Source organism: Cheilinus undulatus, linkage group 1 (assembly GCF_018320785.1).
Source record: "Cheilinus undulatus linkage group 1, ASM1832078v1, whole genome shotgun sequence".
NCBI lineage: Eukaryota > Metazoa > Chordata > Actinopteri > Labriformes > Labridae > Cheilinus > Cheilinus undulatus.
This window is the reverse complement of record NC_054865.1, coordinates 38,911,115-38,932,832: the sequence shown is the minus strand read 5'-3', so window position 1 is coordinate 38,932,832 and position 21,718 is coordinate 38,911,115. Positions and strand designations below refer to the sequence as shown.

General features: G+C 39.0%; 1 protein-coding gene across 3 annotated transcripts in view; it reads right to left on the bottom strand.

Annotated features, from left to right (window-relative positions):
* mybpc3 (myosin binding protein C3) overlaps nucleotides 1–21,718 on the bottom strand; it is a 60,360-nt gene that overhangs the window by 8,809 nt on the left and 29,833 nt on the right. For 2 of the 3 annotated variants that reach the window (XM_041791415.1, XM_041791422.1), the window contains 13 exons: nucleotides 19,895–20,060; nucleotides 18,295–18,401; nucleotides 18,174–18,203; nucleotides 17,948–18,087; nucleotides 16,495–16,566; nucleotides 13,903–14,062; nucleotides 13,662–13,766; nucleotides 13,365–13,553; nucleotides 4,647–4,781; nucleotides 3,015–3,182; nucleotides 2,754–2,842; nucleotides 2,256–2,451; nucleotides 1,986–2,125 (listed from right to left, as the gene is read on the bottom strand). In XM_041791415.1, the coding sequence (XP_041647349.1) occupies nucleotides 1,986–2,125; nucleotides 2,256–2,451; nucleotides 2,754–2,842; nucleotides 3,015–3,182; nucleotides 4,647–4,781; nucleotides 13,365–13,553; nucleotides 13,662–13,766; nucleotides 13,903–14,062; nucleotides 16,495–16,566; nucleotides 17,948–18,087; nucleotides 18,174–18,203; nucleotides 18,295–18,401; nucleotides 19,895–20,060 (1,697 nt within the window). The remainder of the gene's footprint in view (nucleotides 1–1,985; nucleotides 2,126–2,255; nucleotides 2,452–2,753; nucleotides 2,843–3,014; nucleotides 3,183–4,646; nucleotides 4,782–13,364; nucleotides 13,554–13,661; nucleotides 13,767–13,902; nucleotides 14,063–16,494; nucleotides 16,567–17,947; nucleotides 18,088–18,173; nucleotides 18,204–18,294; nucleotides 18,402–19,894; nucleotides 20,061–21,718) is intronic. The other variant, XM_041791427.1, reaches the window with a different exon arrangement.

The window sequence follows — 21,718 nt, the reverse complement described above, 5'->3', positions numbered from 1 at the left end:
AGCCACACCAGGTCAAGGCTGTGAGGATAAGATTAGGACATTCCTGTTTCACTTTGTTCCTGGAAACTCAAGCTGGAGGATAGTGCCGGTCGGAGCTCTTGCCAACCATCCTGTAATGCATCACTTCTGGCCCATAGAGCCGATTACTGTATATGTCACAAGGGAGGCTTAAATATCCCTCTGTGTCCCAGCAGCATTCATTGTCCTGCATTTTCAGATGTGCATTTATCATAAGGGGAAGAGAGGGTTTTACAATGTGAGTGCCGATCAGCTCCACTAAGTCTTACTTTGGCTCAGCTCCAGAGAAAAAACACTGCAAGCTTTTAATATGACACAAACACCACTGTCCTCATTTAGTAAGCTAACATAGTTTTCACGAGCCATGTTTGGCAGTGTCTCTTTGTATTTGGATTTTGATCTGAATAGTCTGCAGAGCTTGACGTGTAATTAAGTATGTGTCACACCAAACAGATGACAGTGGACTTGCTGCTGGCTGTGAACAAGCAGATAATTAAGGCAACAGAGAGAGTATCAAGTGCAGGGACAAATGTCATAGTTGTTATGTTGTGGTGCAACACGCTAACACCACCACTCAGCCAAGGCATCATTTTAACCTCTTCTTGAAAATTTCTCGAAAATAGGACAGCTCACTGAAACTTCGTAATTTGCTCTTTACACCCCCCCCCCCAAAACATATCTTCCCCATAGGACATGAGGTAAAAAGAATGATGGAAAAAAAAACAAAGGAAGTACATAATGTTATTGACAAAATATCCAAGATGGTGGACCAAACAACTGAGTACATCACTATAAATACAGTTTTTGGATTTGTCAACTCTAAAAAGTTTAACTGTGACTTATATCAATGGGAGAGTGAAAAAGAACAAACTGGCTAGAAGGAAAGAATATGAAGCAGCTTATTACACCTTCAAACATAATAACTGCCCACAAACATAAGAAATCACGAACACGATACAAATCAGCAGTTTATGACATAATAACCCACAAACTTAATACATTTCCTACAAATGTAATAGCAGTTGCCTGCAGCAAATGTAATTAAAAAAAAATCCCACAAACGTGATTAATATGACATCTGCAGGGATTTATTACACGTATGGGAAGGCAAAAATCTTAAAAATTGCAAAAAATTCCTCAAATAAAGCATGAACATGAAAATTATTCAGCAAACTATTCCTTGTTGTAGCCTTTTTTCTTAAACTGCCGTTGGGATAAAGTCATCTTCAGCTCAAGTCACATCAAAAAATTTAGTCAAGGCAATGTTTTGTTTGCCATGAAACAGGAAGTAGTTTTATCAGAGTCTTTAGCACCGGCAGAGCCATGAATCTAATCAGAGTGGTTTGAAATGTGTCAAAACAGCCCTCTAAGGAAATTATAAAATAACGCACAGAAACACTGTTCACCTAGCTAGTTTTATTGTCTCACAATAACTTAACTTGTTATTAGTCTCAGGAAGTTCATACCCTGTATGTTTAAGACACATACTTACATTTGGATCAGATAAACCCCCTCTGATGGCTTCATTCAAGAAGAAAGTTGATATCAGTCCTCTCCTGTTCTTGCTCCAAATTGTATGCTTAGATCTATAACTCTTCCTGTGTTAAAAGACACAGGAAAAACTTCCTGTTTCATGGCGAACAAAAAATTGCCATGACTTCTTTAATTTCATTTTTCATTTTTTTTATGTGACCTGAGTTAGGCTGACTTTAACCCACTGGAAGTTGAAAAAAGGCAATGGCCACAACTTTCATTTTTCATGTTACATTTGTGGGAAGTTAATATTTAGATATATTATGTCTTATTCACGTATTTTCTTTTTGCATTTGTGTGCACACACATTTCATTAAAAAATTTGAGCTGGACTGTCACAGCAAACAATAGTGAACAAAGTAGAGTTTCATTTGAGTAAAATAAAGAAAGACTTATAGGCCTTGTTGTTGAGCCTAAAGGTTGTAGACCCTCACCATAGTCTTCTTGTCAGCCTTTTGAATGCAGTATCCAGTTATGTCACAGTTCCCGTTATCCTTAGGCGGCTTCCACTCAAGCGCCACATTGAAACCCCAGACATCCACGATCTTCAAACCATCAGGGGGCCCAGGGAGATCTACAGAGGAGGAATATGATGAGCTCTCCTCAGGCAGCACCTCTCTTGGTTTCGAGTGACTCTGATGATTGCTGTTTACAGAGATTGTATTCATTCCTGTTAATCCCAACACGAGTTCAGTCCTGCTTACCCACAATCTGCAGCGTGATACTCGCTGTGTCCTCCACGTTCTCAATCTCCACCTGCAGATCATACTTCCCTGAGTGGATCCGGTCTGTCTTACGGATGAAGAGGATCGTATCCACCTCACTGTTTCTCACACTGGCAAGTGACTGGGTCAGAGGCTCCCCGTCTTTGCTCCATGTCACCTTAGGCCTGGGCTTACCCTGCATGAACAAGGAGCACAGGTAAACACTACACTTTAATTTTGTGCACAATAAACCCAATTCAAAGCCCAATACAGCATCATTTTAGCAGTTCAAGAAACAAATGCAAGCACCGACTTTCTTAAATTATTTTCTCTCACAATGGAGAAGGTTATTTTTAATCATTTGTGGGTAAAAACGAACTCAATTGTTGAGGAAAAGTTCATTTAAAATGCCGTATCAATCTCTTATAAAGAGAAAAGTGTAGCATCCTCTTTTTTAACATATGACTTTGTGTAGATATCAACTGATGTGTCCTGTACCTGGAAAGGAATCACAAGGTTCACAGTATCTCCAACTTTCTTGATGAGGGTCTGACGGAGGTTTCTGGGAAGCCAAATTTTAGGACGTTCTAGGAAAGAAAAGAAAAAAGACAAAATTAGAGGCAAGACAAGAAAAAGAAGGAGCTCAAAATTTAAGTGTGAGTATCCATCTGGACCTAAAGGAGACTTAAAGTTGTCAAATCTGATATAGCATCAGTTTGAGAGCAGCTGCAAAGAGACATGTAAAGTTTAAATACTTACGCATTATCTCTCTGATGGTGACAGGCTGAGCCAGAGTTGCAGGAGCGCTGGGTCCTGCCATGTTGTACGCTCGCACACGGAACTGCAGCTTGTCTCCAGTGGTAAGACCTCTGACGACCATCGCCGTCCTGTCGGTCAGACCCTGAATGGCTGGAATCCATTCATCCGCTGTGACCATGAAACACACAACAAACCAAAGTAACACACAAGAATAAAAACTGACATTGTTGCAATTAGGCCAAAGTTATAATACAGATGCAGGTTCATCAGAAACACTTTTTTTGAGCATATCGTCCCGTGTTTGTTTATGATGTAGCCTGGGAAGAGAAAAAACAGGCTTTGACAGCAAATAACACAAAGACACACCTTTGAATGCAGAAATACACTACATGGACAAAGTCTCTTTCTTCCCTGGTTATTCCACAGTCAACTTTCAGTGACATAATTAAAAACTGGAAGTGTTTATGAACAACAGCAACAAGCCACAAAGCAGAAGTGGCATTAACATAAGTGTTGGCTGGAGTAGTGCAAAAAACACAGACACTGGACTGTAGAGCAGTGGGAATGTGTTCTGTGGAAATATGATTCATGCTTCTCTGTTTGACAGCCAGATGGGCAAGTCTGGGTTTGGCAGATGTCGACAAAAAAAATAACTGCCTGACTGCGTTGTGAAGTTTGGTGGAGGAGGGACAATGATATGGAGCTGTTGTTCAGGGTTTGGGCTAGGACCCTTTATCTCTGCTGAAGCGCAATCTTGATTCTTCAGCATTCCAAGACATTTTGGACAATGCTATCACACAGAGTCCTGTCTTCAACCCCATCTCCTTTGGGATTAACTGGAATGGGGATTCCAAGCCAGGTCTTCTTGTCCAACATCAGTTCCTGAACTCATAAATGCTCTACAGAATGAATGGGCGCACATTCCCACAAAAAAACTCCAAAATCTTGTGGAAAGTCTTCCAAGAAGAGTGGGGGCTGTTACAGCTGCAAAAGGGCGGGGGGGGGGGGGGCAACTCCATATTAAAGTACCTGTATTTGAATAGAAAGCCATCACAGTCCATGTTGGTGTAATGGTCAGGCAGCTAAATACTTTTGTCCATATAATGTATATTTAGGATCATTTTAGTCACTGAAGGAGTTCATTTGATGCATATTGAGGAAGGTTCAATCATCTGGTGTGATTTTTAATAGTTAATCTTGTCATAAAAATTCAAATATGCTGACATGGCATCAGAATAACTGTGATTTGTGAATAACTAGAGTCTCAGCCTTATAGCCTGTGAGATTCTGATAGAAAACTATGTTAATTTTCAATGATATGGGTCAGACCCCAAAATTTCCAATTTGGGTACCAGCCAAGGTGGCAAAAATTTTGTAATAATTTCTGAAAATGTCCATGTCTATGTCTGTGCCTTGTATCAACTTCCTTTTGTAGGTTAAATAGTCTCTTTTGTGTAACAATGCTTCCTGGCATTAAGTCTTATACTGTTAGAAAATCTGTTTATTTCTCTTCTAAACAGCGCCACATTTGACTGATCAGTTGTAGTCTCAGCATTATTCATCACAATTGATGTTTCAGGCTGTACAAAACAGCCTTATCCAAGCATGCAGGTCTGTGGCTCCAGCACTTACTGCCCTCCTTGCAGTACTCGACCCCATAACCCTCGAGTTCAGCTGAGCCGATCCTCTCAGGCCGACGCCACTTCAGAGAGATGGAGGTGTCAGTGATGTCCTCCACACACAGTCCGATGGGCTCACTTGTAGGAGCTGAGGGTGAGGTGGAGAGCAGACAAATGAAATTGTTGGTCAGTTAGACAATTAACAAATTAGATCCAGAATGAAGGATGAAGAGTGATTGAACCTGAACTGCACTTCACAACTTGTGTTGTTACAAAAGCCTTCAGAGAGATTTGGAACAGCAAACAGAGCATAACACAAAAACTAGGGCTGTCTCAGTACAGTTATTTTACTACCCCAGAATGATTCTAAGGTTACTTTATGTTCAGTTGTAGATTCCTTCATTTCCAGACCAGAATGCCTTTGATGGAATATCGGCAAGAACAAATGAAAGCACACAGTCCAGGAAGTGCTACCAGCCAAATGTACTTTTACAGATTCCAAACATGTCAGTGAATATAAACACGACTGTTGCCTGAGCCAAGTGGAATATCAAAAACGACTACTAGCCTATGTTTCTGATTTTTTATTTTTTCAAAACAGAATGAACGGCAGTACAGCTAGCTTATGACATGGAGCGTCATTCATATTTGTCTTCTGAGGTCATGTTTGATGTTGTGAGATCTCATGTCTGTGTAAAGCACGTGTGGACTCAGTCTGGCTGTACATTCAGAGGATGGTATTGTTAAAAACTGGCACATTTTAAAAGTGTTTTATAGACAAAAACAACCTAATGAAGCATGCTCCGTGATAGGGAAGAGTCTGCACTTCCTGCAGACCATCTGTTTATCTGTGTTAAAATGGAAGTAGGATTCCAAAAGTTAAAAGTTGAAAACCTGACCTTTAAAACCAGATAAAGTGTTAAATAAAGCAGAGTAAACAGTCTGCTTACAGGAAAAAAAAGCTTGTCCACTGTAGAAACATTGTAATGCGGCAAATATAGCTCACTTAGCTCTTTTCTGCTGCATAAGCCATGAAGCTAACGTAGCCACATAGCTAAGATAGCTACTAGGGCTGTAGTCAACCAAAGAAAAACTTGGTCGACTAAAATCGCACTAGATCATCAATTAATCGATTGGTAATGGGCCGGACAAAAAAAAAAAAAAAAAAAAAAAAAAAAAAACCTTCATGCCTTCTCGTTATTTCTACATCAAACTTATCACTGACAGTGTAGTCAGTGCATTTAGGTGGTAATTAAAACTCACATGAGCCCAAAATTAACTAAAAAAATCTTACGATTTTTCGCAGTATAATCACCTTATGTTGTAATTAAATAATAATCCTTTTTAACAAAATGTTGCCACACCACTGACTTTTTCAACATGTTGTCAATTAATGGGAAATGGAGTATAAAGGTGCTTCACAGGCTTTGCTCTCCTCCAAGGTGGGAGGGTCCTAGTAATGTTGGGTTTTTTTTAACCTGTAATAAATTACTCTTAAAGGCATGAGTAAATTGTATTTGAATAGTTATATTCATAGTTTTTTTTTTTTTTTGTAAATTATATTTTGTAACACTAGATAACTGAAAAAATAAAAACACATGATGTCTCCCCTCTCACCCCTGCAAAAATGGATTCCTTCAATTGAAGTAGCACGTGCGATTGTTCGACCAATCGGATTTTGGTCGGACATGAGGTTATCGACCAATTAATCGACCAACCGACTCGAGGCTGTCAGCCCTAGTAGCTACATAGCTAATGTGGCAAAAGACGTGCTCACAAAGCATCTATGTAAACTATGCAAGATAGCATAGCTATGTTATCTGTGTAGCTACATTAGCTCAAGCTCACGTTGCTAAAGCTAATTTAGCTACATTGCCTTAAGTAATAACATTAATTATGTAGCTTGTGTAGCTATTGTAGCTTTACCTAAAGCTAACAAAGCTAAAGCAAGTCACTGTTCAAGTATCTGCTTTGAAAACAGGTTGATACATGATTTAATCCTGGATTAGACCTCTGATCTTTTTCTCCATTTCATTAATGAAATGTTTCTTAGTCTGTAATGTTTGCATTTTGGTAATTTCATGAATGTAACTGCTAGACATTGTTTATGAATAAAGTTTAACTTAAAAAAAAAACACATCTTAAACTGGAAATTTGGTTTTATAACAAACTACTACACGAACGGCATCTCACATGAATAGTCTGTGAGAGTGGCCATCCGAGATGGACAGTCTGCAGCCAGACTGTCTTGCCACGACCTACTTAATACAAGTCAGTATTTGTACATTAAACATTTGTGTTATCATCAGTTATGGTAGACTCCATTAGCATGAATGTCTGCTAACGTCATCATGAGAAACATGAGCTGTCTGACTGACCTGCAGCTCCCTGACTGGGCTGATGTCTCAGTATCTGCTGTACTGTGTGTCCCTCCGGAAAAAAATGACATGATTTAATCTCACGCTTATAGACGCTGGTTCATCTGCAGTTTCCCACTCATTATTTTCACCACACAAGTGCCAAACAACCACGAATCTACAGATGCTGAAAGGTCAAGTTTTCAGTAAAAGGGAAAATGACAGAGCAGTTTTATGGATGATGATTCAGGAGCGCAACCCTGAATCTTACTCACATGGGGATGACTGTACACAGATCAATTAACCTTCAATTAACTTGTAATTTATCATTTTGGATGAAACAGTTCAAAATGTCACCACAGTAAACTCAATAGATTCAGTCATAAGTTAGTAAGCTGCAAAGTCTTGATCTACGACATTCTGATGATAAAAAAAAAAACCCTGTGCAACTTTATATTGATGAGTAATGTCTTAAAGGTCACATATTTTAGCCCTTTAAGACAAGTTTATATTGATCTCAGAGATCCCCAAAACATGCCTGTGAAATCTGTTGCTGAAAAAACACTCAAGTATTGGATTTTTGCACGTCTAAATAGCCCTCTGAGGGATTGTGGACTGGCCAGGAGCATATATTTTTGCATATATTTTTGATAGAAAAGCCTTAAAAAGTGTATTTTGCATAATATGTGACCTTTAACATTGCAAAGTCAATTGACTGGCCAGACTCCATGTCAGTCAGGGCCTCTTTCTTGCAAATCTTCAGGTTAAAATGTTTATTCCAGGCCAAAATAGTGTTGTTTGAAGAGAAAGAGACAGTAGCTACAGACATGCTTTGGTTGTGCTGCAGCCTGTGAGTAATTACAGCTGGCAACAAGGTGAATGCTGCTATAGCTTTAGATTTATCAGAACTGGACTATATTTATTCAATAATCAGTCCCATAATCAATACTCAACACAATCTAGAGATTGGCCAATGCTCAAAGTTCCACAAGTTCTAGAACAACAGCTTAACAACTCCGTAACAAACATTAAAACTGCAAACACTTGTTCACATGGGTCAATTTAAAACCATGATTTTAGAGTACTCTGCCTTTGAGTGTGACTGTTAATAACTATGTTGCTATCATCTTTAACTTAAACTTTGTACCACCCTATTGAGCTGTTTATCTGGTTTTGTATTTTTGAAAATGAGCATGCCCTCAATGATTCCTCGAGGTTTAGATTAAGGTGGAATGGCTTTTCTGGGAGAAAAAGATGTTTTTGCATTTCTAGCGACTGGTTTGGCACCAGTTAATCTTCCAACTGGCTCCTATGATAGAGAACCTCAACAGCAGCTGCTGGCAAAGCTGCTAATATGTAGTTTACAACCGTGGGCAGTGCATAACTTCACGGGGTTTAATAATCTGACTGGCCTATACTTAATGTGGCAAAAAAAAAAAACATTTGGAAAGGTTGTGCCCTTCCCAAACATTGTCTATTATAATACTGTTCATCCCATGCCACTGACATGTGAAGGGTTTGTTGTTCTCAGCTCTGTGGTCACACTGACAGGGAGGAGCTTCCCTTAGCTTGTTTGTATGTCAATCAGAGATACAAAAGTAACTCAAGCATTTTTTTCATGACAACCCTCCCTGCCTAACTATCAACCCTGCCACAAAGTCAGGAAAGGGAGACGACCTCAGCCACTCAGGCAGTTTGTTAATAAAATGACTGAAAACCAACAGTCAACATATTATTGCTTAAAAATGATTATATTATGTTTTTTTAAGAGGTTCAACAGTATGTGTCTGCTGTTTTCTGTCTCACATACTGGTGAACCAGGAACAGAGGAGCAGAGAAGTGTGGAGGCAAATCGTAATCATAAATCTTAATAATAGTTTAGCACACAAAATCAACAGTTATTCAAGATAAACTGCAGTTAGTTCTGGAACAAATGAACAACTGCCTACATCTGTGTTTCTAATTAACCTTTATTCAATATAGCAGACACTACTAGGGCTATGGTGTTGTGTTCAAGAGAAGACTCCTTCAAATGACAGCGGAAACAAACATCCCGCCCCTGCTCTGAGGAAGTATTTAGTCATCCATAAATTTTCATGTCATGGCACAACTTGCTGACTTTACGAGGACAAGTTGAGATGTGTTGAATTTTAGCTGTGGCCCTGTCCTTCTTGAGGCCAAAAGACTCCATGTCACGAGACACAGACTAAGTATACAACAGAAGAAAATAATGGAAAGATCAGAGGTAAAGAGTTTCATCATGTGAGGGAAAGTAACAGAAGCAGGGATTGATTAAAAAGGCAGAGTAATCTAGATAAATGGTGTGATGCAAAACTCTTAGATGTTTAAAAATCACATGGAGAATCACCAGTAAGATAGCTAAACAATTGATTTAAAGAGCAGCAATAAAGAGGCCAAAATAAGCAACCAATTATCCCTTTACTATCACAGAAACCGTTTTAAATCTTAATTCTATGTCTGAACCCTACAAGATAATCATCATCTAACAAAGATGCCTACTAGCAGGAGGTTCAGGCTCAGGCTCTGGTTCAGCAGCAGGAACAGGCTCAGCGGGGGTCTCCTCTGCAGGGGGGACACTATCTGTTAGGGGGACACCTTCCTCTGCAGGTGGTGTTTCAATGTCAGCTGGAGCTCCATCCTCTGCTGGGACCTCTGGAGCAGGTTCACTGTCGGCCTCTGCTTCAGGAGGAGGTGTAGGCGCTTCCGCCTCGGTCTTGCCGGTTTCCACCTCCACCAGAGCATCAGCTGGCTTCTCCTCTATGGGTTTCTTCTCCGCTGTCTTTGGAAGTTTAGGCTTCGTCATTCCTCCTCCGTGTTTCCCAGTCCTGATTAAAGCTTGTCCTTGTACCTAGGCTTCTCTTCTTATAAATGCCTCGCTCTAACCTCTCATTCTCTCTTTTGCACACACTCGCGGTCTCTTGTTGTACTTGTCTTGGCTCAAGTGTCAACAATGCTTCCTCTGCAGCAGCAGCCTCCACAGTAGCATGAACCCCCTGTGTTTAACAGCTGGTCCTAGCAGAGCCAAGAGCTCCCAGGCCATTATTTATAGAGAGGGATGCCACAGATTGTTTCCTAATCAGCTGCCTTACAAGCCACTGGCCATCTGGATACAATGATGCTCCCTCTTAAAACAACAAGGGGAGAATGAAGGGGGAGTTAAAAAATCAGTGATGGACTAAGAGACAATAAGAACCAGAGCCATGGACTTAAATTACTTTGTCAGGATGGAGGGCGAGTTCATCTCCAGTTTATAAAGGGGGGTGAAACCACGTGGAAAGTTAATTCCAGGTGTTTTAAGACTAATTTTTCACTCCAGTGTTGAGTTAACATATTACAAAGTATCCGTCAGAGTACTCAGATTACTTTTTTGTCGTAACCTGTGACATAACACTTTAGCTTTGCAACTCAAGTAATCAGTGACTTGTTCTTGACCATAAAAGTGATCTGTTGCTGAAAAATCTGCTCCATTTTCTTTCTCTCTCCAAGAATGTTAATGCATCTGAAAGCAAAATGCCTAGCTTTCAGATACATTACCATTACTCAGGGTCACAAAATAACATTAATGAGCACCTGCCATTAATTTTGTTAAGCTCATGCATCTGATATATCAGTTGAATACAAATTTTCTTTTGTAATATTTATCACTAATGTTATATAGCAGCAATCATCAACTGACTGCACAGGGGCCACATCAGGGCCCCCACAACTTCCCATTTGGCCCCTAGAACATTATTTAATTCAGAAATATGCATAGGGAAAATATGTTGATGTATATCAGGTATCTTTTGTTATCAATGCAGCTATTTAAAAACTCTTTGAGACAACTAGGATTGAAAAAAAAGTCTGGATTGGTCTAAAGGTTGAACCCCTTTTTCAGAAACCCTCCTATCAGCCATTATTTAATTAAAACTGTGGTTTTCTTTCCACTTCAGTTGTTTTCCTCCCTGAGAGTCAAAACTGTAGACCTGTGTCTTGCATGGATTTTTCACCAATCAGGACATAGCACATTGAATGGATGAATAAAATTTGCAAGGCTAAAGTGAGATGTCTGAATTCTTAAGGTAACAAAAGGGTGTAGGCTGGAGCTAAATCTTATTTAAACTGTCCCCTCTTACCCCCTCTTACCTTACAAAGACAAAACCATTTCAAAAATAAGTTTATAGCAAAAACAGCACTGATGGATGTTTTTGGTAATCAATCACTGACAATAAATGCATATTCATATTAACATAAATGTTCCATTTTAGCATCAAACTCAAGGATGGAGAACATAACAGCCTCAGAAATTTTCAGCTAAAATATCTCAATTGCCCCCTTGTGGCTGACTATGGTATAGGGACTGATCTCACTTCTAGAGGCTCAAAATGGCACACACTTGAAAGAAAATGAAAATACATTTTTAAAACATGTTATTTAGACCCAAATGTCTATTTATTGAAGTTCATTTGAAAGTCCTGCCCCAAAATGTTCATCAAGGAAAAAGCTTGTACAAATGTAGCTGATGACCCCTGGTCTATAGCATTAATGTCTTTGAATACAATGATACATTCTAAGACATCAAAACAGGAAGTGAGAGTCAGTAGATTGATTGGCGGAGTGTCACCAGTTAATCCAGCACCAGTTAAATCATGACACTGGTTGTACAAATCAGATAAAATGAATGCTAAAAAAAGTTGCACAAGTTAAAACTACTGTCTTTTGCTGCTTCTGTGACTTAAAATAACAACATGTAAACAAGTAGTTCATGAGATTTTAAAATGTTTTTACAAATAATTGCTGTGGTTTTCAGTTACTGTTAACCATGACCTCTGACCAACACTTTGAGGAAGCACTGCTGTAGGCTGGCTTCTGCCCTGTTTGTTGTCAAACTGTGAGCATATTAAGGAACTGAAAACGTGTTTATGCCTTTAAACAATGGTATCGGTTTGCAGAGTTATACATTATGGGCTGAAAAGTTGGCTGTAAAATGATGGTAGAGTTCACACACTGAAACAAAGTTATGTACAGTGCATTCAAAAAGTATTCAGGCCCCTTTCACTTTTGTTGTTTTTCTTAGTTGCAGCCTAATAGTACGATTGAAGAAAAAAAATATTTGTATTTTCAGGGATCTACACTCAATTTCCCATCAGGACAAAGTGAAAACACAATTTTTGAATATTTTTTAAAAATGTATTTAAAAAAAAAAAAAAAAAACCTGAAATAGCACATTTATATAGGACATCCAAAGATGGATTTTTATTTCAGGTTCCTCCCATTTTTCTTGATCTTTGCTGAGATGTTTTTATGCCTTTATTGAGGTCCAGTGTGATAAATTAATTTGATTGGACATGATGTGGAAAGCACACACCTCTTTATAGAAGGTCTCACAGCTGACAATCAGAGCAAAAACCAAGCCTTGAGGTCAAAGGATCCTGCCTCTGTACTCAGGAACAGGTTTGTTGCAAGGCACTGATCTGGGGATGGATACAAAAACATTTCTGCTGCACTGAAGGTCACCTCTCTTAGTAAGGCAAACTTCTTCCATCTGAGAATTATGGAGGCCACTGTGCTCTTGGAAACCTTCTGGTCAGTGTACTTACTGGCAGATCCATTTCCTGGTTGAAACCAGACTGAAAAATTGGGAGAAACTCTTGTTTTTACGTTTTTAAGTTTTTGACCAAAAGAGGGAAAACAGGGAAAACTAGCTGGGTTTTTTTGTTTTGTTTTGTTTTTTATCATTTTTCCCCATTATTGGTCAAAAACAGAAAAACAGCAGATTTTTCCGTTTTTTCCGTTTTTGGTCATAAACAAACAAACAAACAACAAAAAATTTTAAAAATGGAATAACAAGAGTTTCTGGATTGCCAAAAAATAGACTGACTCAGCACCCAGGGGTCTAATGACTTGGTAGACAGAACTATCTAATCTGAGTATCTGCTGCACCAGGACCCCATCTGCCTTTTTCAACATGTTAATTAACACTGCATGACTTCTACCAATCTACCATTGTACTCTACAGAAAAATACCAGGCCCATCTTTTACACACAGCTTCATAACTAACAATACTCAGAAATGATCTGCAGATCTGTATTTTTGTTTCTTAAACAATCCATAGATTTCTTGGGTTTCAACAGACATGCAATCAACATGACCCTGGACCTGTCAGAGACATAAGTCAATCAGAGGAGATGGCCCTAGTAACTCATCCAGAAAAATCACCCATCAACATCTTGTACAAACACAGAATCAACATTTTAGTTTTAATCTGATGATAAATGTATGAGATCTTTTATAGAAACAGCTGCTCTCATTAAATATGAAGCAGAGTAAAGTGATTCTAAAAGGCTGTAAGTGTGACGAGTTTCAGACTCACCGACCGGCACAAAAGGCTGCGAGGCCAGACTGTGACGAGACATGCCGATACTGTTCACAGCATAGACTCGCATCTCGTACATCACTCCTTCGATCATCCTCTTCGCCTCATAGGTCGTCTCAGGATACGGATCAAAGTTCAGTCTCATCCACCTGTAGCTCTTGGTCTTCTTTCTCTCCAGCACATAACCTGAGGGGTAAAATGGAGAAGTCGTCTGGCTTGTCAGGACATCGAGGGAGGATGCCTCAAAACAATACCAACAAGTGATGCCTTTTTATGATACATATATTGCTATACCAATAACTGGCTGGCCGCCATCAAACACAGGAGGATCCCACTGAACAACACAGGAGTCCTCTCCCACGCTGAGGATTCTCACAGCCTGTGGTGGATCAGGAACATCTGGGAGACAAGAAAATCCCCTTGACTTTAATGTTTTCTAGCTGTGTGATGGGTTTTTATCATTTTAAATGCAGCTTTGTTTGGGCGGGCTAGCTGGCACTACGACAGTTTAAAATGAGGTCTTCTCTTGTCTCACCAACAACTTTTACATGGATATCTGCCGTGTCCTCTCCAGCAGGGTTGCGAACCACAACAGAGTAGATCCCCTCGTCCTGCCTCTCGGCCCCCTCGATGGTGAAGATGCAGTGTCCTTTGGTGGTTTCAACATGGACCCTGCCGTCTCCCTCTGTGACAACCTTCAGAGAATCAGAGGTAAATCCTCAGTCAGATATCTCTTAGGGAAGTCCGCCATTTTTCTTAAATGATTGTTATTTTGGACATAACATCAGTAAGGATGTGGATAAAGTTCATGTTTTAAGGCTTTTTAACTTCATGCTTCTTTGGCTGAGAAGAGGAAGGGTCTGTGCTTGTCAATTACTGTTAATGCCATCATCTGGAAATCAAAACCTATTATTATTAAAAACAACTGTATTGTTCTACTATTTAAAATGTCGTCTGATGCAGAGGCGGTCTCATGATGACTACTGAACTGGATTAATGTTTGAAAATATTGGATAAAGAAGTATTTTTTCTTGATTTTAACTTCTGTTCAGTTTCTTTTAGGGATGATGATGATTTTAAGAAATTATATCAGGTGTGATCAAATAAAGCAGGGATCCATTTTTAAATCTATCATAAATACAGTGTCTATAAAAGGTATTTACACTCTTGGATGTTTTACTCTTTTACTGATTTTATACATCAATCATGGTTATTATAATTTAATTTTTTTTATGAAAAAAATTAACAAAAACAGCTCTTTAATGTTAAATTGAAAACAGATTTCTACAAAGTAATGTTCATAAAATAGAAATATGTAATGTAAACGGTGATGTCTGCCAAATATAGCATCTTGTCTGATGGCCAAAAAGAACTATTTTGGTCTCATCTGACCCAAGAACTTTCTTTCACTTGACCATGGAGTTTCCAACATGCCTTGGCAAACTCTAGTACAGATTTAATCTGAGTTTTCTCCAACAGTGTCTTTCTCTTTGCCACACTCCCATAAAAAGCTATGACTGGTGAAGTCTCTCCCATCTCAGCTGCTGAAGCTTGTAACTCCTACAGAGTAGTCACAGGTGTCTTGATGGTCTCTCTCACTAGTCTCCGTCTTGCACGGTCACTCAGTTTGTGAGGGCGGCCTGATCTAGGCAGATTTACACATGTGCCACATTCCTCCATTTCTTGATGATGGATTTAACTTAACTATAGAGGATGTTCAGTACCTTGGAAATGTTTTTTTGTATCCATACCTTGACTCAAACTTTTCATTAACCTTTTCTCTCAATTGCTAGGAGTGTTCTTTTGTCTTCATGGTGTAATGGTTGCCAGGAATACAGATAAACCAGTGACTGGACCTTCCAGACACAAGTGTCTTTATACTACAATCACTTTAGACACACTCGATGCAGGCAGGTGATCCCTGTTTCACTAATTGTGAGGCTGCTAGCACAGTTGGCTGGATCTCTGTTGAATTAGGTCAGTCACCTTAAAAGAGGTGAATATTGATGTGGGCACCTATTTCACCTTATTTATTGTTGTTTAATTGGAATAACTTTGCATGAATCTGTTTTCTCCTTATAATTTTTGTTTTGTCAGTAAAGCCAAACTACATTGACCATGAATGAATAACAGAATAAATAAAAGGATAAACCATCCGAGAAGGTGAATACTTTTATAGCAACTGCTATCACAAAGACATGCTTTTTAAACTTGAAAAATGAATGGCATTTGACAAAAATTGCATTCATTGCAATTTTTCGGCTTCCTTAAAATGGAGAGGGAAACACCTTCCAACAATAATTGTTGGAAGAATTTGTGCAAATCGTGCTTTTATAAGCCGACAGATGTCATCATGCAAAACGTGACCAGTTCTGAAGAGTGTCCCGAATTAAGCTTTAGAGTTGCTTACAAAAGCAGTTGTGTCCATACGCAGTTTATTGCATTCTTGCTCGACTTTGCATTTGAAATAACAATTATAGATAGATATGCATGACTGCAGTGACCTCATGAAAAACCTTCGGCAAGAAAATAATCTGGAGCAAAGGTCCGCTTATATGATATGCAAAAACTACACGTCTGTGACTTCTTGTCCTCTTTATTCTAATAAAAAAGAATTTGAACATGTGACCCAAATCAAGTTTTTAAAGTGGTCTTCTTCGTCTTCTGACCAATCAAGCACCAGGTGCTTTAATGTCTTTTATGTATGAGTCGGAAATCAAACCCCCAATCCTCTGTTTGAGAGATGACCGTCTCACCACTGAACAACAGCCACACCAAATTATGCTCTTACCTTATTGACACAGAGCAGTGTTGAACAACACAAGCAGTTTTTTCCTTTCTCCAGAAGGGAAAAACTGACAAACTCACAGTGATGACAAACAGATGACCACTGGTGAAGCTGTTTTCTTGTATTCTTATGAATTCATTTCATAATCAAATTCGATGTATATTTTAGACTGTAATGCATGAGAACAACAGCTTCTCCACTGCTCCAGTACTTCACAGGTGATCCCATTATTTTTGACTGAGGGGTGGGGTTGTCATCAAACGTCACACATAGGTAAGCGTTAAAAAGCATGATGCCGGTGCAAACAGACCTATATTAGTATGAAACATGCAAACTTACGTCTCCATCGTTCAGAGTCCAAGAGCGAGTCAGCCCCTCTTTCTCCTCTCCATCAGGCTTTACAGAACTAGCCTATATTTAAGTAAAGCAAAGCAGTAAAGGTTGAGGAGTACAGAGAGGTCACATGACCTCACTTTCTCCTCAACTCAAACATTAGCAGGCTGGTAAGATTTAGTGAATTCAGAAACATTATACCCTGTAAGCCCTTTTCAAAAACACTTCAGGCCCAATCAGATGCCTGGAGCATGCTCTTGGTGCACAGCGTAGTCTATGTGTCTTTCCTATTTTCCACCTGGTACAGTTGTCATTATTGCGCCAAGCACAAATGGATCTTTCGTTAGCATCCATTACTGTCTTTTTCATCAAAACTAAGGAGTGGTTATGTGCAAAGCATGTTCCTATCTTGAGGATATAGAAAATACCTACACCTCAGACCACCTGAACCCCATTAGGTCTGGGGTACAGGGTGAGCTTAGTCGGGAGAGCAGTCACTCTTACCATAAGGCTACAGGCACTATTTTTTTTTTTTTTTTTACGATCTATGGCGCAGCATTTCTTAATATCTCATATTTCCTTCCTACAGTGTGTCAGAAGATTGCGATTATTAATGAGGATACACCTTTGTGCCTCATACAGAAGTTTTTTCCTGCATCTTTTCAATCATTTCTGATGTTTGGGAACGCTTCAGAGAAATGTAACTTGGATCTTCCATCAACATATTTTATCAGTGTCCTATGTGTGTTCTCTGTATTCATGTAAATTCATGTGTATTCAATAAAGAGGGTGAAGTCTGAAGAGGCTTTTCCCCCTTTTCCCCAGTCATCCTCCTGGAACTCTGACAGATAAGCTTTAAAAAATGATCCTTTGTCAAAATACTGTCAGAGGGATTGACAGTGCTGCTGTAAACCCACAACTTATTAACTAATGCCATTGGAGATGTCTGTTAACTTGAAAAAAACAGATAAAAGAGTCCGAAAAAAGGTCAAGTCAAAGGAGTCAACTGAAGTTTGGTCTATTTAGGAAAAAAAAAAAAAAATCTGTTGTGTAAATACCAACGCACCACCATGCAGGGGCACCTAGCCTCTTATAGAAAATGAGATACAATGTTTTATGTGTAATCAGGGCATGTAATCCATCCTCCCTGCACTCTGTGCCTTGGGTTGTGCCAGAATTATGTTTCACTTTGGACCACGCACATTAGATGCTGCTCTATACTTCTTCAAACCTGTGCCACCTTAAATCTGCCTTTTAGACTCAGAATTGTTAGTTGACAGAGCATCTTCCCTTTAGCTTGCATTGCATTAAAATTTCTGCATTAGTGAGACTTTAAAACTTTCTTTAATTGTGAATAAGCTGTAAAAATCAAACCTTACCTTTACCTCTGGACATTTGCCAAACATCATAAGACAGGAAGAGGCCTGGTTAAAAGCGGAGGTTTGTTCGTCTGTTTTACCTTCTCTCCTTTAGTCCAGACCACCGTGGGAGCTGGGTCTCCAGTAATGGGGACATCTAGGCGCAGTTTGTTGCCAGCCACAACCACAATGGTGGACTCAGCAGTGCGACCCATACAGTCCAGGTGGATCTTAGGTGGATCTTAAAGAGTGAGAGAAGCTGTTCAAATGAGCTGACCTTTGCATTTTAAATGGTTCGGTCTGATGCTACAGGAGAGCCCTAGTTACCTTGGCGTGGGACATAATCGATCTTCACCTCTGGGAAAACGATGACAGTGTCAGCTTTAGTTAATAAGACTTTCTGTGTTTTTTAATTATTTTGTATAAAGAGTAAAAAGTGAAGTTTTACCCAAGAAGTTGAGTTTAGCAGAAAGGTTGAAAGCATAGCCATCAGGCACGAACGTGTAGTCTCCCTCATCCTCTGGTTTGACCTCATCAATGGTCAGTTTGTGGATCCTACAGAGAAGAATATTTTCAAAGTTAACTTTATGGAGTAACAGGATACATGCATGCTACATACAGTGCCAAAAAAAAGTATTCTTCCCCCTAGGATGTTTTACACTTTTATTGATTTTATAAATCAATCGTGGTCAGTATGAAATAATACAAAAGCTACAAAAAATCTATAAAAAAGTAATGTCAATTACATAAAAATATGTGAAGTAAAATAAGTGATTGCATAAAGATTTTTCCTCTTTGAATTGACTGACCTAATTCAACAGAGGTCAAGCCATTTGCTGCTAGTATAACAATCAGTGGGATCACCTTAATGCTGTGAATGAGTCTAAAGTGATTGTAGTATAAAGACACCGGTGTCTGGAAGGTCCAGTCACTGAGTAATCAGTATTTCTTGCAACCATTACACCATGAAGATAAAAGAACACTCAAAAAACTCAGAGAAAAGGTAATTGAAAAGTATAATTCCAAGAATGGATACCAATAACAAAATCAAGGCATTGAATGTCTCCAGAGTTCCAATAAATCCATCACCAAAAATGGAAGGAATATGGCACATGTGTGAATCTTTCTAGATCAGGCCTTCCTCACAAACTGAGCGACCGTGCAAGACGGAGACTAGTGAGAGAGGCCACCAAGACACCTATGACTACTCCGAAAGAGCTACAAGCTTCAGCAGCTGAGATTGGAGAGACTCTGCTGTACAACAACTGTTGCTCAGGTTTCTTCACCAGTCAAAGCTTTATGTGAGAGTGGCAAAGAGAAAGCCACTGCTGAAGAAAACTAACATTGAATCTCAACTAGAATTCAAAAAGATATGTGGGTGACTCCATGGTCAAATAGAGGAAATTCTTTGTTCTGCTGGGACCAAACACTGAACACTGCACATCACCAAAAACACACCATCCCCACTTTGAAGCATGTTGACAGCAGCATCATGCTGTGGGGATACTTCTCAGCAGCCAGCCTTGGAAGGCTTGTAAAGGTAGAGAGTAAAATATATGCAGCAAAATATAGGAAAATCCTGGAAAGCAATCTCCATCAAGGTGAATTTTCTGGAGTAGCTGATTCAAAGCCCAGACCTCTATCCAATAGAGAATTTGTGGTTAGGCTGTTCATGTCTGATTCCTGTGCAACCTGACTGAGCTGGAGCAATTTTTAAATAAGTATGGGATAAAATTGCAGTGTCCAAATGTGCATGCCTGATTGAGACCTATCAACACAAACTCAGTGCTGGGATTGCAGCCAAAAGTGAATCTACTAAATACTGACTTGAAGAGGGTGAATATTTATGTAGTTGCTTATTTTACATTACATATTTTTATTCAGTTGACATTACTTTGTAGATATCTGTTTTTGCTTTGACATTAAATAATTTTTTGTTTGTTTTGTCAATTAATCCTAATTACATTGACCAAGATTGATTTATAAAATTTAATAAAAGGGTAAAACATCCAAGGGGGTGAATATTTTAGCCTAAAAGTTGTCCTCACCTGCCGATATGTGTGATGTTTATCCTGGCGTCTGGCTGGACTTCTACACCATTCCTGTACCATGTTCCTCTCACGTTCTCATCCGACACCTCGCACTTAAACACCGCCTGATCCTTCGCCTTCACTGTGAGGTCTGCGATGCTCTGGTACACCTCCAGATCTTTCTCTACACAGTCAGAAAAGCACAGAGTCAGAGTGATAAAATCAACCACAGAGGTCTTCAGAATTCAGAGGGAAGGGTGGGAATAAAACGATGATGGAGAAGCATGAGAATGAAATCATGAAAAACAAGATACACCTTTGTTTATGTGAGGATAATACACTACTCATATGTTGGAGCGTGAGGTGTTTATAATCTTTGTGCAGCTTTGGTGTGTTGTATCTAAGCAACAGGCACAAGGGGAATAGCTAATTGGATTTTATAGAAGAAATCAAGTGGGAGGATATGAAGACTAGATGCAGGAGCTGCAGGCTAAAAACTGTATCACAAGAAATAAAGTGCAGGAGAGTTATTAAAATAATCTCTGAAAGAAGTGTAATCCAAGTGAGATAACTAGCACCCCGCTCCATGTCAAGGTTACAGGAGTTTTACGTCAGCTCACTGGGTGGGCGAATAAGGTGGGAATGGTATAATAATGGGAGTTCTGCTGTGGAGGAAGGTGTTGATCCCTGCTGCACGCGACAGCTGGGTTTCTTGGCAGGCTGGATGTTCGATTAACAGCCAGATAAACTAGAATGGACTGAGAGTAGGAGCAAAGGTCACGCTTAAATCTGCGCACAACAACACTGGGACGAACACATCACACATTCATATGAATATATATGCAAGGTGAGGCTATATATATTCCATAGATATCTATTATACCAAAAATTAAAACACACATGGATGAAGTTTGGTTTGTTTGAATGAATATCTGAGGCACTAAGATGAAATGGTTACAGGGTAGTATAAAATAGGAAATGAAACTAGTTGGAGTTGGTTTACATTTTTATTTTTTGCCTACGTTCATGTTCAATTGACTTTGAATTGTCCCCCTCCATCATTTCTAGATCACCTGTGGATTGAAATTATAAGAGGTCTGAGAAAACATATCACCCTTAGATTTTTCCTGCAGATTATGCCACCTATGGGTCTGGATGAGCTCAGTTGGTAATGCAGATCCCATAAATACCGTAGAGGCTACAGTCCTCAACATAGTCATCGGATTGATTCTCAATCCTGAGGCGTTTGGTGCATGTCTTTCCCTGCTCTGTCTTGCCATATTTCCTGTCTCTTTTAAGCAGGGGTTTAGAGGAACTATCTCATTTTCTCATGTTACTGTCACTGAATAGCTATTTGTGTATGTGTACTTTTTTGAGCACATTTTAAAATCAGTAATTGTACTTTTACTTAAGTATATTTGGGGGAAAGTATTGTTCTTCATTACATTTAAAAAAGCATTGAGTACTGAGTGGAAAAAAAGGAAAAGTGAAAAGCCAAAAACCTTCTAATAAACAACTTGGTTTGAGATTCATATTCTCTTGTTATTGCACATTATGGGGCAATAAAATTACAAGCTCCTTAGGTATCAAAAGGAGCAACTCAGTACTTTGATTAAACTTTAATAACTTACTTTTATCATTTACTTGACTTGATTTTATGGACTGGTACTTTTACTTATACTTAAGTGAATTTCTAACTGTACTTTAACTCACACTGAGTGTGATAGTTGTGTTCTTCCACAAAAAGAAAAAGAAAAAAAAATGCCACTTATTCCATCTTCTACAAAATCCATGATACTGACAAATATAAAAATCTTTTTTAACTTTAAAACCTCTGAAATG